The sequence below is a fragment of the Tympanuchus pallidicinctus genome, unplaced genomic scaffold (assembly GCF_026119805.1).
Source record: "Tympanuchus pallidicinctus isolate F22 unplaced genomic scaffold, pur_lepc_1.0 scaffold4, whole genome shotgun sequence".
NCBI classification, from domain to species: domain Eukaryota; kingdom Metazoa; phylum Chordata; class Aves; order Galliformes; family Phasianidae; genus Tympanuchus; species Tympanuchus pallidicinctus.
The window spans coordinates 47,426,710-47,442,603 of NW_026294758.1; the positions used below are offsets into that span (position 1 = coordinate 47,426,710).

At 34.1% G+C, this 15,894-nt stretch overlaps 1 protein-coding gene across 5 annotated transcripts in view; it reads left to right on the plus strand.

Moving 5' to 3' along the window:
- Positions 1-15,894, plus strand: part of RFX3 (regulatory factor X3) — a 124,671-nt gene that overhangs the window by 81,245 nt on the left and 27,532 nt on the right. For 4 of the 5 annotated variants that reach the window (XM_052700939.1, XM_052700938.1, XM_052700936.1 and 1 more), the window contains 2 exons: positions 1,077-1,335; positions 12,033-12,107. In XM_052700939.1, coding sequence (XP_052556899.1) covers positions 1,077-1,335; positions 12,033-12,107 — 334 coding nt within the window. The remainder of the gene's footprint in view (positions 1-1,076; positions 1,336-12,032; positions 12,108-15,894) is intronic. The other variant, XM_052700940.1, reaches the window with a different exon arrangement.

The following is a 15,894-nucleotide window of genomic DNA, read 5'->3' on the forward strand; positions in this document are numbered from 1 at the left end:
GTTAAATAAACTGATCATTTTCTTTTCTTTGGCATTTCTATTGTCCTACTTGCTAAAATACAAAACTTAGCCACTGTGGAACAAGATGAAATTTTCAGGCAGATTTTTCAAAAATAAGGAATTTTGCTTTGAAGTAATTACTACTATACAGTTAATAATTTTAAAATGTGTTTTGGTGAAGAAAGCTAGTACATATTCAATAATTGGTGAACAAAGGAGTGAGTACTTATTCAATAATTATGAATAGATTATAACCCATGCAAGGTAATGATTTAATATAAGTGATTAAGAATTTGAAACATGATAAAAAGTTTCAGACTGAATAGTTTAAAGAGTATACTCATTAATGGGCCATGAATATTTCATGCTCAAAAATAATTTTTAAAACGTTTTTGCTGCATACCTTCTTTAATGTTTGTAAGCTTTTTACAAATGACATAATTCTCATTTGGTTTTATTTCTTCAGTGCAGTTTTTCATCATAGCACAAATTCATGTTCAATTTTAAATTCACCCTGTAAAAATAAACATATTAAAATACCATTAAGTTCTGAATCTCAAGCTCTAACTGAGAAGTATAAAAACATTTAAAATCAATAGATAACATGGAATTCTTGAACACTGAGCTTTCTTGGCTGAGATTTACATAATTTGTTTGCAATTTTGCATCTTAGTATGGAAAGTACATAGCGAATGATTGAAATTCTATATTTTATGGTAGGATTGTAAAAAGTTGAAATGGGTGGAGCTTTACAATTTTTGCTCCATATTAATTATTGTATGAACTCTTCCTGTCCATCTTCTTAATTGTTGTCATACTTCCTTTCTTTGATCCTCTTCAGGTAAGGCTGACAAACTTTTCTGCAAGGCTTGGTGAATACTTGTTTTAATGTTTTTAGTGGATTAGTTACTTGGTACATTTATTTGCAGAAATATTATTCTCTGAGAAGGGATTGTTTGCCAATCTTTTTTAATTTGGCTATAGCAATTGCAGATATGTACTAGAAATATAACATTTCCCTCAGCTCAATGAACAATACAAATAATTTATTTTCCTTTTGTTTTCTTTTCTTGAAGCCGATCAACAACTTATCCTTACACAGAAACCCAGATGTACAGCCAAAACACTGGGGGAAATTATTTTGATACTCAAGGAAGTTCTGCGCAGGTGACAACAGTGGTCTCCTCTCATAGCATGGTGGGCACTGGAGGGATTCAGATGGGTGTCACAGGAGGACAACTCATTAGCAGCTCAGGAGGGACCTATTTGATTGGCAATTCAATGGAAAATTCTGGTCATTCAGTGACTCATACAACACGGACTTCCCCAGCTACAGTAAGTATTTCATACTGATGTGAATCTTTGGGACTTAGTCATTAAGATGTCCTTTCTGACTGATATGATGTTTGTTTAAGAAAGTACAACAAAATTATGCTAGTAAAGTACTACACAGTACTTTCTCGTGACACAAGAAATTAATGTGTAACAAAAAAAAAAACAAGGCACAAGCATGAAACTTAAAAAAAAACAAAACAAAACAGTATTTCCCAAGATGGGTTGCAAATATTTACATTTTATATTTTTGCACGCATGTAATACCTGTGAATATTTTGAGAACGCTTACATGATAGTCTGTCTGAGCTTAATATATTTCTACAAGAACTCAAAAAGCTTTTTTTTTTTTTTAATTAAAAAAATATTGTTGAAAATATTCATGTTAATAGATGTATATATCAAATAACATAGCTTGTAAGTAGTTGGTTATAACTTCCTGCATTCTTTATCTTTTGTTTTACTTTAGTGTATGTGTGGTAGCATATTTTAAAATACTCTTGTATTTTCAGAATTTTGGCATATTTTTTCCTTTCAACATTTGTTCTTACTCATACATGGTACTTTTCAAAACCCTGTTGAGGAGGTATCTTATGATGCTGTGGGAAGGTTCGTGCTGTTAGAATTATGATAAATACTGTTTTGGACATTTAAGTATGAGCATCAACTCTTCTCTTAAGCACTTACTCAAATTTTCTTATTCCCATTAAGAAAATTGGCTTATACATAGTCTAGCTTTACTGCATGGCCATAATGAATGCAACTTTATTTTTGGGAACCAGTGTAACAAGTAAAATCTAGTATTCTTTTAAATTTTATCTGGAATAATGATGAACATTTACATTAGCACTTAAGTGATTCAATAAAATATCTTGATATTGATTCTTAAGGTACTTTTATATATATATATATATATATATATATATATATATATATATATATACATTTGTACAATGTAGATGTATTATTTCATACAAACTTTCAGACTACCTTAACTATCTAGTATTATTTTGTGAGAATAAAAATTGCAGAGACTCATAGTGAATGAATTGCATACGTATCAGTAGCATAGCAGGAGCCTTCAGCTGGCAATAGAATGTTGTCTTTATATTTAACGGTTAAATAAAAAAGAGTGTTTGGTAACATTTACATGTGTTTTAAATAATTTTCATAAGAAAAAAACATGTCTGAATTTTAATTTAAATAAAATCAATACTTTTATTTTTCTTTAAAATATTAATTATTTGAAAGATATTTCTTGCAGTTTTTGCACATGATTTGTAACTACCAAGCAAGGTAGGACAAGAGTATTATTCTGTGGCCACAAGTAAGAAGCAGATCAAGATCAAATTAATTTTGAAAAGTGATATTACTTTGAATATTTAGGTACCAATGATATTTGTATGTTTTTATAGTTGTTTTAAACGCATTGTTCTTTTCTAAAAATTTTAATTTAATTGTATTTAAATGCATTTAAATACAAATATTACTTATTCATGCTAGTTTTCTCCTTATTCATTTAAGAAAGTATGAAGTTTAGTATTTTGCATATCATAAGTTCTGTTTTTTGCTATAACAGCAAAAGTCAGTCATAAAATGTTTATTTGAATTTGAAATCAAACGAAATTTAAATATGTCCAGTAAAAGTTGAATATCCTGAAATTACTTGAACAAAACAAAAATCTGTGGTATATTTAACAAATTAAAACAATTCAGTTCTTTTGTGTCAAATTTACAAGATTTAACAAAATCTGAGGTTTGTTCTTTAAGCAACAACTTTGTCTTGCTTCATGTATAAAAAAAACAGCCTCTTTTAGATTGAGTACCTTCTGTGCTTCAATATTAACTTACTTTTATGAATATTAAAAATAATGCTAATTGAATCACAATGATTAAATTGTATTTTTAACACTGAAATATTATCTTCTGTTTGTTTATTCATTTATTTTTTAAGGTACTGTTTATTTTGTATGGTTCTATTGTGCAAGACATAAGAATACATCAGAAGTGGATTTCTTGCTGTTTTGGTGGGCCACAGGTTTTAGGTTTTATCATTTTAGGATCTGGATACTTATAGTGATCTGAAATTTTCACGGATCAGTTGAAACATAAAAGATTCAGTTTAGACTGCAATATTAAAACATCAGGTCTGTTTGAAATTCACTATGAAAAATAGACCAATGCAATACTTCATTTGGATTGCCCTTTAGAAAACTGGATCTCATTTCTCTCATGATCCTCATTTGATCTTCACCATTATTCCATTTTTCATTCTTACATAGAGCATTTATTGGAGACATTAAAATAGCATGTATCTAGTCTGGTTTGCTATCAGAATTTTCAGCAAATATTTCCTAATATTGAATTAGCTAGGAGAATTTTCACCTAAAGAGAAAGGATATACAAATAAGGGAAGCATTACTTATTACGGCATAAGGCCATCGTTAGCTTTGTTTACTCTTGTCACTGAGGTAATAGTTTTGTTACTGCATGCAACAGGGAGCTTCATTTGTTTTGTTGTTATTCACCATCACTGATGAAGTCATTATCTTTTTATAGTAAGTTATGTTAGATTTTTCTAATGTATTTGGCTGCAGTTAAAAAAAAAAAAAAAAAAGTTTTAAGTTAAAAGTCCAATATGTGAAATTGGTATGTGTTGTAAACTATGTATTGGATGAATGAAACGTAAAAATTCAATTTTCTTTTGACCACTTAAAAAAAAATCCTTCTATATACTAAGCAACAAAATACACCTAGTGAGCATGAAGAATATTTGTAACATTTTCTTCAGTTGTTTTATTTCCACTGATTTAATTGTTTCTTCCCATGGTGTCCTTGCCTCGTGCATCGAATTAGTCCTCTACTTCCTCAAAATGAATTTTTTTTCTCCCAAAGTAGAAAGGCCTTCAGACTATAAGACTTACCTATGTCAGATTTTAGGCAGATAAATAACTAAGCAATTTTAGAGAGAGAAACAATATAAACAACACATTTGGATGTGAATGCACATAGAATGAGATTATGTTGAACAAGAGGTGATTTAACTTAGCTGGTTATCTATCTGAAATTAATTTAGATGTTGCAACTTGATGAAAGATGAATCCCCTTGCTTTACTGTTGGTTATCATGAATGAATGCAGCTATGTGGTTACGAGTCTGACTAGAAAATTGAATTGCATTATTAATAGTGAAATGTAAATCATCTTTCAATCTTTTTTTTTCTATATACGTCTACAGATTGTTACTGTGATTAAACGGAATGATCTAAACAACATATTGCATACTATCTTAAGTTAATAAAGTTTTTAGTAGTAAAGATATCGTTATGCTTGTCAGTCAGTGAGAGGCTCCTGTTTGTTAGTGCTGATTTCTGTAATATGCTTTAGTACTGACCTGTTATTACAGCTGTCACTTATCAGTCATCACCAGCTATGGGAGGTCTCCACTTACACTGTTGCAGAAGTTTATCCTCTTTCAGGGCACGTGTAAATATAAAATAAAAGCAGAATTAGTATTGATTGTTTGTATTAGGACAAATTATTACTTCTCTTAGTAAGTACAGCATGCAAAATATGCTAACTTTACAGCAAGGGTGATATCTACCCAAAATGTGCAATTAATTAAGATAGAAGAATAATAACAGATGAAGTTAGGAAGCCTATTGTAAATGTTGTATCTTGATTGTATAATTTTAGTACAGAGCTATTTTAATTATTTTAAAAACAATAAACAACAAATATTCTAAGCTGACAGGGTTATAATTATGTTAAACCTCACCTGGTTTCTTACTGGAGAGCTGGGCAGTAAGAAACCGGATGAGGTTTAACAAAAGCAAGTGAAGAGTCTTGCATCTGGGGAGGAATAATTGCATGCACCAGTACAGGTTGGGGGATGAGCTGCTGGAGAGGAGCTCTGCAGAGAGGGTGTCTTGATTGGGTGTCCTGGTGGACGACAGGTTGGCCATGAGCCAGCAGTGTGCCTTCGTGGCCAAAAGGGCCAATGGCATCCTGGGGTGCATTAGAAAGAGTGTGGCCAGCAGGTTGAGGGAGGTGATCCTCCCCCTCTACTCTGCCCTGGTAAGACCTCATCTGGAGCACTGCGTCCAGTTCTGGGCTCCCCAGTACAAAAAAGACAGGGATCTCTTGGGAAGATGTCACGGAGTTCACTAGATCAATTTATGCCCATGACCAGGGGGGCAGTAGGCCCCAGCTGTTCCCCCCCCACCCCAGCCACACAAAATGGGAAGGAAGGAAGGAAGGGAGGAAAAGAACAGTGGCAACAATCTATGGAGGAAAACTTACTTTACTATGTTACCGGAATAGAAGATAACACAATATAATACAATTAAATTGAAATTGAGACTAATAACTCAGACAGGATGGGAGAGAGAGAGTTCCTGGGACCGAGTCAAACCTGAAAAGCTTGGAGCGGCTAGGAAAGCACCTTCCAGCACTCACTGCCAGGCAGTAAGAGAGCGCCCCAGCCAGAAAGGTCAGATCCCATGACTTCTGTAACGTACAGGGATAGGTACCTGGAATTGGGGCAGTAACACTTTAATGCCCAGTGCACTACATGATGTTTTGATGTGGAATAGTGAAACCCGAAGAAACAAAAACATAAAACCATGACAAAAGAGCAGAGGGCCACAAAATGGTGAAGGGCCTGTAACATCTGCCCTATGAAAAAAGGCTAAGTGAACTGGATCTGTTTAGCCTTGAGAAAAGACAACTGAGAGGGGACCTGATCAAGGTCTATAAGGTGTGGGGTGCAGAGTGGCGAGGCCAGACTTTTTTCAGCAATATGTGGAGACAGGACAAGAGGAAACGGCCAGAAACTGCAGCGTAGAAAGTTCCACACAAATCACAGATCACAGAATCACAGAATCACCTGGGTTGGAAGGGACCACAAGGATCATGTAGTTCCAACCCCCCTGCCTAGCAGGGCCACCAAACATCCACATTCAGATCAGGTTGCCCAGGACCCCGTCCAACACGTCCAAGGACGGGGCATCCACAACCTCCCTGGGCAGCCCGTTCCAGGGCCTAACCACTCTCCTTGTGAAGAACTTCCCCCTAACATCCAACCTAAATCTTTCCTCCTTCAACTTGGATCCATTTCCCCTAGTCCTGCTGTTGTCAGCCCTTCTGAAGAGTTTACTCCCCTCCTGGGTGTAGGTTCCCTTCAGGTATTGATAGGCTGCAATGAGGTCGCCCCGCAGCCTTCTCTTCTCCAGGCTGAACAAGCCCAACTCCCTCAGCCTGTCCTCATAGGGGAGGTGCTCCAGCCCCCTGATCATCTTAGTCGCCCTCCTCTGGACCCTTTCCAAGATCTCTCTGTCTTTCTTGTACTGAGGGCTCCACACCTGGACACAGTACTCCAGGTGGGGCCTCACAAGAGCCGAGTAGAGAGGGACAATCACCTCCCTCTCCCTGCTGACCACCCCTCTCCTGATGGAGCCCAGGATCCCATTTGCCTTTCGAGCTGCCAGAGCGCACTGCTGGCTCATGTTCAGTGTCTCGTCCATCAGGACCCCGAGGTCCTTCTCTGCCGAGCTGCTCTCAAGGACCACTCCTCCCAGCCTGTACGGGTGCCTGGGGTTCTTCCGGCCCAAATGCAAAACCTTGCACTTTGCTGTGTTGAACTTCATTCGGTTCACCCGAGCCCAGCCCTCAAGCCTGTCGAGGTCCCTCACAAATGTGAGCAAGAACTTCTTTACGGTGTGGGTGACGGAGCACTAGAACAGGCTGCCCAGGGAGGTGGTGGAGTCTCCTTCTCTGGAGATGTTCAAGACCTGCCTGGATGCCTACCTCTGTGACCTGATGTAGGGAACCTGCTGTGGCAGAGGGGGTTGCACTCGATCTCTGGAGGTCCCTTCCAACCCCTACGGTTCTGTGATTCTGTAATAATTTGGAAAATGGTTGTGATTGTATTAATTAATCTCTTTCCCAGTAGAGAAACTCCTTCCAACTCCATTCCTCACTTTTTTCTGATAATCTGTTGCAGAATTTTTAGTTAGCTAGGTCCACTTTATATTTTTCAGCATAAAACAAAGAATTTCTGATAAAATTAAAGATGCATAGACATTTACGCTGCAGAGAAATATTGGATCAAGCAGTCTGACTGCTTGCACTGTAACATGTCTTTTGTGGAAAAAGAAGCATCCATTTCTAGATAGGAGGAGGCAGATAAACTTCTTTTTTCTTCTTTTAAATTAATTGTATTAATGGGTAATCACTACAATTGATAAAGAAATTTAAAAAGTGTAAGTGGTGTGAATTAGCTCGTGGGGAAGAAAATTAGATTTGATGACCTTGTGCCATTATGAACTCCCTTCTCTAAGACTTTTCTTCTTTGATTTCTCCTTGAGAACTCTGGAGCATCATCATTCTCTTCCAGAACAAGAGCTAGGTTTCAGTGATGTAGTGTGACCATAATAATTGTTATTTCTCTACCCCGTGAGTCCTTTGCTGCTCTGTGGTATTTCTTGAATTGATGCTGTGTCCCTTCTACAAGATCAGGATAAGGGAGAATGACCTCACAAACCTGTCCTGCATCTGCTTCACCTTGTTTCTTTTCTGAGTCAGTTTAGCTTCAATCTTCATTCATTGGCTCTTGTGTTTTCTGTCTGAAAAGCCTTCAAGCACCTCATGGTTTGTTTCCACCAGATATTCTGATATTTTTATATTAAAATTGAAGATGGAGTGTTGCTTGAAAAAAATTTTGGCAAGTGTAGCATTCCAATTATTAATTAAAAAAAAAAAAATTAAAAAAAAAAAGGACTGCATAAAATACAACTTTTTATTATTAAATATTTAAAATAGATATCTTTGAATCCATGAAAATAATTTCTATTAATTCATTTTATTTTACTAAAAATGCTTAAACTGGATGGAAGATGACTTGTCAGTGATGTTATTTTAACAGTCATTATTGCTGGAGTTCAGGCATCACCTTTCTGCAGGAGTAGGTTTTTCTGATTTTAATTAAATACTTGTTTGTTCTAAAATAGCCTATATACCTCTCTCTGGCTCTGTCTTGTCATAAATGCTTTCAAATTTGATGTTAATAATAATTGTAATCTGAACTCGGTTTTTCTTTTAGCTTCTCACTTTTTTTTTTCTTATGTGAGAAATGCAACGAATATATATGTGACCTTTCCAGATATTTTTTAGAGTTAAGTGGAGGACTTTTTTTGTTTTTCACAAGGGCATTTGTATCAAATATGGGGGAAACTGACAGAAAGAAAACTAGCTTAGAATATATTTGAAGTTATAAATATTTGAATCATAGATACAAGGAACTGGATGATTCTGGGGAGAGAAAGTGGAATTGGTCAATCATTCTGACCATATATTTGAGAACCATGAGCAGAGAAGATGGATAGCTTTTTTCATTTGCAGCTTTAGGAAGGAAAATATCATCTGACCCGAAACCCAAACATTTTGGATTTTCGCTAGCCTGTGGCTGCTCTGAGTGATTTTTCAGATCAATCAGATCAGGTCTTAAACTTCTGCTAATTGTCTTCTTTATGTCCTCACCATCTCAGAACAACTTACTGTAAATACTTTGTGTTAATTAGTTGAATCGTGAAAAAGTGCTGCTACTTTTGCCATTGGCTCTTAGAAATTTATTATACATATCTGAAACTATTATGTATATTATGTTTGTCTATTAACATGTTAATGAAAACTAAGGCATAAACTTAACAAGGATATTTAATAACTTCTGAATCAGTAGATCACATAAAGACTGAACAATGTGGATTTCCAGATGCCTGTATTGGGATCAAAGTATTGAATTTACTATCTCAAGAGAAATACCTTTAATCATTAACAACTGTGTCCAAACAATGTAAGGCAAACAATGTAAGTTAAGGGAGATGTCTCGAATCACAGTTTTCTTGACTATCATGCTTTAATTTATTCCATCCATTCTCCTCTTTCCCCCCTCCTGCTCCCCCCATTGCTTATGTTACTATGAAAGGTGATTGTCATGCAATATTTAACATGGTTATATTCAAGTTATTGTGGGAGTGATAGAATTACAGTGTATATCTCAGTTATCAGTCAAAACACTTTAATAAGGAATGTTTTTAGTCTTTTTAAGAGAAGAAAAGGAGAAAATCTATGACTGATCACACATTCAAATAAATGAATGTGTAATTCCTTTCTTTCATTAAGCATTTCAAGTGCAAATATTGTTAGCTGTGCCTGGACTCTCTCAATATACATTGCTAGAAACACATAGATATTAGTTTTTTATTTGTATTTATGCAAAAAAAAAAGTTGATATTATTTTCATATTCTAAATAATATAACAGTAAAAATGACTACATTACCTATGTAATCAATGTTCATGTATGTTTGAATGCAGTTTTGAATAGAGATGAGAATGATTTAGTGTCTTAAAAATCTTCCTTCAAATTGAAGTAATTTTATGTTCAAAACTACTGAAGATGTGATTGTATTGCTACATAAGAAGAAGGTTTCTTTTATTAGAGAGATATCTGTCAGATAAAACTAGAAGTTCGCCTTATGAAAATTTAGGCTAGAAATAATGAAAATAATTGGTAGCTAGAACAATTTGTGTTGTGAAACTTGATTCCTTAGAGATAATGATGGCTTATTTTAGATATGGAACTGGTATCTTTCTGAGCTTGATGAATTAATTAACATTTTAGAGGTAACATTTTTAGTGGTGACTGTTTGGCTTAGGTTATGCAGAAAAAGTGGACTAGATGATCCTAACACTGTAAAAATCTTGTTTTAAACCTGGGGATCTGCAAAGACAGAGTCATTGTCCTCAGTGGCAATACTGGTGAAAGCTACTTTAAAGAATAAACCTCAGCTACAAATTTTCCCAAATGACCAAAAAGAAGGGCTGTCTTTATTTGGTTAATTGCACTGCGTCGCAAGACATTGAAGGAACATAGCAGTGAGAAATGAGTGGCATCTGCAGTACCTCTTTTCTTTTTAAGAGCAATTATTGCTACTTTTAACCAACTGATTATCTGAGCAAACAGGACCAGCATTGCAGCAGCATAATGGAAGTAATGCAATAGAAGGAATGAGGTGTAACCTTAGTGTTGTAGTACTGTTGTAAAGCAAGCATTGTTGAACAAGTGACTTAAGATTAAGAGTTAGGACATATATATATATGTATACTTTGGTTGTGGAATTATGAAGGGAAATTTTTACCATATGTAGCAAATCGATCTTGCTATAATAATGTTTAAACTTATACTTTTTATCATTCTATGTGCCTTTAAAATTTGAATTTTTCTATGTGATTGAGTACTCTAACCTCATAGTTTCTTCTACTGAAGCAAGAAGAAATCAGATTAAAGAAAGTTGTCGTCGTGCCAGAGTTCATTTTCTTACATAGTAATCATATACTCAGTACACTTCTTTGATAGGTTTATGTAGCTGATATTAAGCAGTTACAGGAAAGAAAGAAGGAATTACTTATCTCAACTATTGGAATAAAAATACTGACCAGTCATACTATAAAGAAGGGAGAAGCTAATTTATTTTGCGCTGTAAATTTTAATATCAACTATTTTTCAGTCTCTGGTATTCAGAGAATGAAGTAGACTAACACTGATAAATTATAACACTAAAATCTTTTGATAGTACTGTGATATAAGTAGAATGGGGAAGGATAATTTTAAATGGTCTACAGGGAAAACGAAAAGTAGTTTTAAAAATCTAAGTGCATTTCCATTGCATTTTCCATTGCTTTTGTTGTGGCCATTTAATGTAGTTAATTATATGCCTTTTCTTACTGCACATCCCGTTGTCTCTGTCATTTTCAATGTTGTTCTTGCTTGGCTAAACTGCAGTCAGGTTCCAATTTTACTCTTTAATGTTGTTATAGAGCATGAAAAGATCCACTGATATTCAAAGGAAAAGATTGGGAAAAATGTGTGAGTGTTTATACATTTGCACTTCGAAGATGCTGAATATTTAATAGCAATGTGTTGTTCTAAAATACAAAGTTAAAATTCTATTTTAAGTTGTGAAAAAATAAGCTATTTTTCTGAAGGTTGGATCCTGCTGTCTGTGTGACTCCTGACTTTCTATTTACTTTGGCAGCTGGGGATACTTCGATGGTGCTGCTGCAGTCAGTGATACCTTGTGCCACTGAAACTAATGTCAGAAAACCAATAAATTATTTGGGATTGAGATTTGCTTGTTATTGCAGAAAGAGGAAGTTTTGTATCTAATTCAATTGTTTCTTCAGTATGGAAACAGCTCTTCCTGTTGTAGTTGAAGGGAGAATGTATGGATGCCTGTCTTAAAATTCTGCTTGGGATAATTTTCTTGGTCATAAGCGATACTTTTGTTCAGTCAGGCATTGTTGTCTTTATTTAGGATTATTTTGTTGTGGTTTTTTTTATGTTTCAGTGTAGCTCTTAAGCAAATCTGGAGAGCTCTCATTTCCTGAGCAAGGAGAAAGGTAAATTGAATTGTGAGGCTGTGATCCTGCAGTATGTGTGCAAGCAAAATGCTTTCCGATCTCAGTGGAGAGGTTTGTGTTCTCTGAGATCCAGCATGACAACATTTAATAGAAAATATGTCCTAGCCAGGAAAAAAAAACTAGGCATTTCTATTGATCTGTAAGCGCCTTTCAAAACTTCTCTGATCAGACTTTTTTACTATCTTGTCTTGAGTCCTTTTTTTAATGCCATCTATTATCAGATTGAAATGGCGATTGAGACACTGCAAAAGTCTGATGGTCTGTCCACTCACAGAAGCTCTCTTCTCAACAGTCATGTAAGTTGTCTCTACTTCACATACACTCTCTTTTGCTTGTTCTGCATGCTTAGCCTGCCTCTGAATGTTTGTTTTATTTTATTACTACTTTGTGCTCTTAATCTTTCCATCTTAGTTGCTTGTAATTTTTTACTGCATCTCTCATGGCTTTATTTTGTCAGATTGAATGTCTTGATGGTATCTTGCAGGGTATTATTTGTTTCTGAGGTTTTAAACCTGTGTTAACACAAGTTGACACATCTGTTTGTTTTGCAAACTATAGTGTAAATGGTGAAGTATTGTTCAAAATTATGCTTAATTAGCTGGCTTTCGACATTTTCAGTAAAATTGCCTACGAAGAACAGTCTGTGTACCATATATTAACGTACAAGTATATGAAAAGGAAAAGGCAAACAGCATAACTAAATAATGTCTTCAGATTAAAACATTAAAAACATTTTTAGATGTTTTTTCATTTGTTCTGAGTAGTGAGCTGATTATGAAATAACTTGGGTATCTTAAAGATTCATATCGCAGCGTGGAAAGAAATAGAATATTAGACTAAAGTACACATATATGTCTTAATTAACTATCTTACTTTTTGTTCACATTCTGCAAATCTTAACAGTTAAGAATTTTCCACACAGGAAGCTTGAAGACGTGTAAGAACATGATCTCCAGATATAGTGATAAAAACAATAAACATGTCTGTGAGATGAAAGGAGAAGGGCACAAAGTTAATTTGAAACTTATTATTTATAATCATATTACTTTGTTTATTTCTAGACTTTCTTGAAATGATTTTTTTTCTGTTGATGTTAGTCGTTTTATATTTGATATTTTTTCCATGTTGATTAGGTTCTATTCACCTTGTCTATTTTTTTTCAGCTTTACTAAACTTTACTTATAGGTAGTTACATGCAAATTCTTTTATTGTTTTACAGTAAAAAATTACATTTGGTTTATGGTTTTAATGTAAAAATACAAGGCTGTCACTCAGAAATCAAATTAATAATCTATGTAATAATCGGTGTTGGATTTTTTTCTGTATGTGTCTGATAAACTCAAAATCATAGCCAGGATTGTTCTGGGTCATGTGGTTTTGTTTGATTGGTTTTGGTTTGTGTGTTTTTTTCAGTTGTGGCTTTTTTTGTTTGTTTTTTAAGAAAATGCCAATATTTAATGAGGAGAACCACACTACATTGTTATACAAAATATTATACAGAACAGACTTTTATATTGTAATATTTTAGATTTTAATTCTTTTGTGAACATCCAAATGTTCCAGATGTTTATAACATAATCACATTGAAGACAGGACAATGAACAATAATAAAATAACTTAAATGTCATTGTAAAAGGGACCATTTGTTTGGCCAAGCATTAGAAATTTCTCTTAGCATTTGAACTTATCCACTGGTTGATATGTTTTGTTTAGTCTACTTTGAGGTTCAAAATTTTGGTATAGAACCAAAAAGAATTATAAAATATCCCTTGCTTCCCGAGCTATTCCACTCACTCCTGGTCCTCTGTACTATTTACAGTGTATAAATTGTATGTCAGTAAATTGTTATAGAAATGTGATCATAAGATTTGTATCCAGATGTCACTGCATTGTCATCATGCTATTTCTTTCTTGATTGTGAAGGTTTACAGAATTATTTGATAGGAATATATCCCTTTGACTTGAGAAAAAAAAAAATACATATTTTTGTGGCAATCAATTTTTTCCTTCACTTCAGTCGTTTTGGAAGAAGTCGCTGCGATCTAGATGAAACTTACTAAATATGGTACCTTATTTAGAACGCAGTGTTTATTGACATAAAACTCAAGAAAGGCCAATATGTAGAGTATTGTTCTTTGTCTCTTAAGCTTTTCTTATATTTGTCATTTAATAGTCTAGTTGACATTTATTAAAATAATTGGCTTTAAAAGTTTTTAAAATAGAATTCTAAATTGTGTATTGAATTAGTATTAATTTCCACTTTGCAAGTCATATTGATTTGTGGAAAATACTTGGTTTTTCACTCCATGATATGTATAATAAACTTTCTGGTATTTTTATTTTTTTTTTCCTAAATGTGCACTTATTTTAAGGAATTTGCCATTTCTATCCTTCTTCTTTTCTCTTCTGATTGACTTCTGCAGTGATACTTTACTGTTCTATAAGCATTGCAGCTTAGTTGGAGTTGGAGTCAATGTAGCATGTCTGACCATGCAAATATTTCATACTTTTAACCATCTTAGCCATACAGTATAGTCAATATTAAAGCCATGATTTGAACCTGAATAGCTCAGTTTTATGATTATATAATTTAAAAATTGTTTAGAATACTTTTATAGTATTTGTAAATAACGGTCCTTTTAAGATCACATACTAACTTCCCTTTTTCTTCCAGGCTATAATCTAACAAATCATATAAAACCGTGATGATGGATTACTTTTTCATTTTGTCTATTTGAAATGCAATATTATGTGCACACATAGCTGTAACATTTTTTGTCTTGGAACCATTTACACAGTTACATTTTTCTAGAGCTTATGCTCAAGAAACATAGACATAGGCAAATACGGAACTGCTGTTTAAATGTTCTAGAGTAAATTCAAAGAAAGTTTTTTCATTTGTTTTAGTAAGTTGCTCAAGGTGATTAAAACAATTGTAAATTCAGTATTCAAAGCAGCAATCTAGCAAAGCACCAAATAACACATGGACTTCATCAATCTTTTAATGTAGCTTAATAGTTTTTTATTTTAGTTATTCTGTTTGCATATTTGAAAATTAGGGTGGCTGGAAGAAAGAATAGGACAGACTCTTTGGCAAGATCTGTTGTGATAGGACAAATGGTAATTATTTCCAACAAGAAGAGGGGAGATTTAGAATACATGTAAGAATTTATTTTTTTTTTATTACAAGGGTGATGAGGTGCTGGCACAGGTGGCTCAGAGAGGTGGTGGAAGCCCCATTTCTGGGACATTCAAGGTCAGGCTGGATGGGGCTCTGAACAACCTGATCTAGCTGAAGGTGTCCCTGTTCACTGCAGGGTAGTTGGACTAAATCATCTTTAAGTATCTCTTCTAATTGAAATGATGCTTTGATAAGATCCAGTGTCCTTGGTTTGGGGTTTCATTGGGGGATCAAATTAAATCCGAGTTCTGATTAGTTCTCTGACCATAGCAGATTTAAATGTTCATACAGAATTACTTTGATTTAAATAGTTAGGAAAACAAGGAAATAGAATTCAAATAAAAAGTAAATTAATCATCCAAGATAAATCTAAGATAAATCCCTAAATTTCAGGGAACAGAAACCACAGCAATTACCAGAGAAAGATAATGAACATTTTAGCATGCCCAAAAACAAAAGCAGTGGAATTTAAGTGTGTCCTCAAACTCTACTGTTTGTAATTTCTTTTTTTGTTCTCGTGTACTGTTAAATCTAGCACTGCTAAATTGTCATTTTCACTTGTTTTATATATTACTGACAGCTACAGTGTTTTGTGTTTGCATACCGTAAAGTCCAGTGATGCGACATGAAAACTCTTTTCTGGCAGTTTTCCAAAAATGCCTAACTTTGTAGATGAAAATATTCATTTCTATTTTCCAGCATTTCCAAAGGAAAGAAGGCCAAGACTTACTATTGTAGCCCTAATGCTATACAGTTGTTGCCATTATTTTCAATGTTATCTAGATTGTTCCTTGGCTCATATGCAGTAGTTTGTTGTTTTTTTTTTTTTCCCTGTGTACTTGAGAGCAAAAAATAATTTAAAAAAAACATTAAAAAAATCCCATTCAGTTTAGTTTTATGTC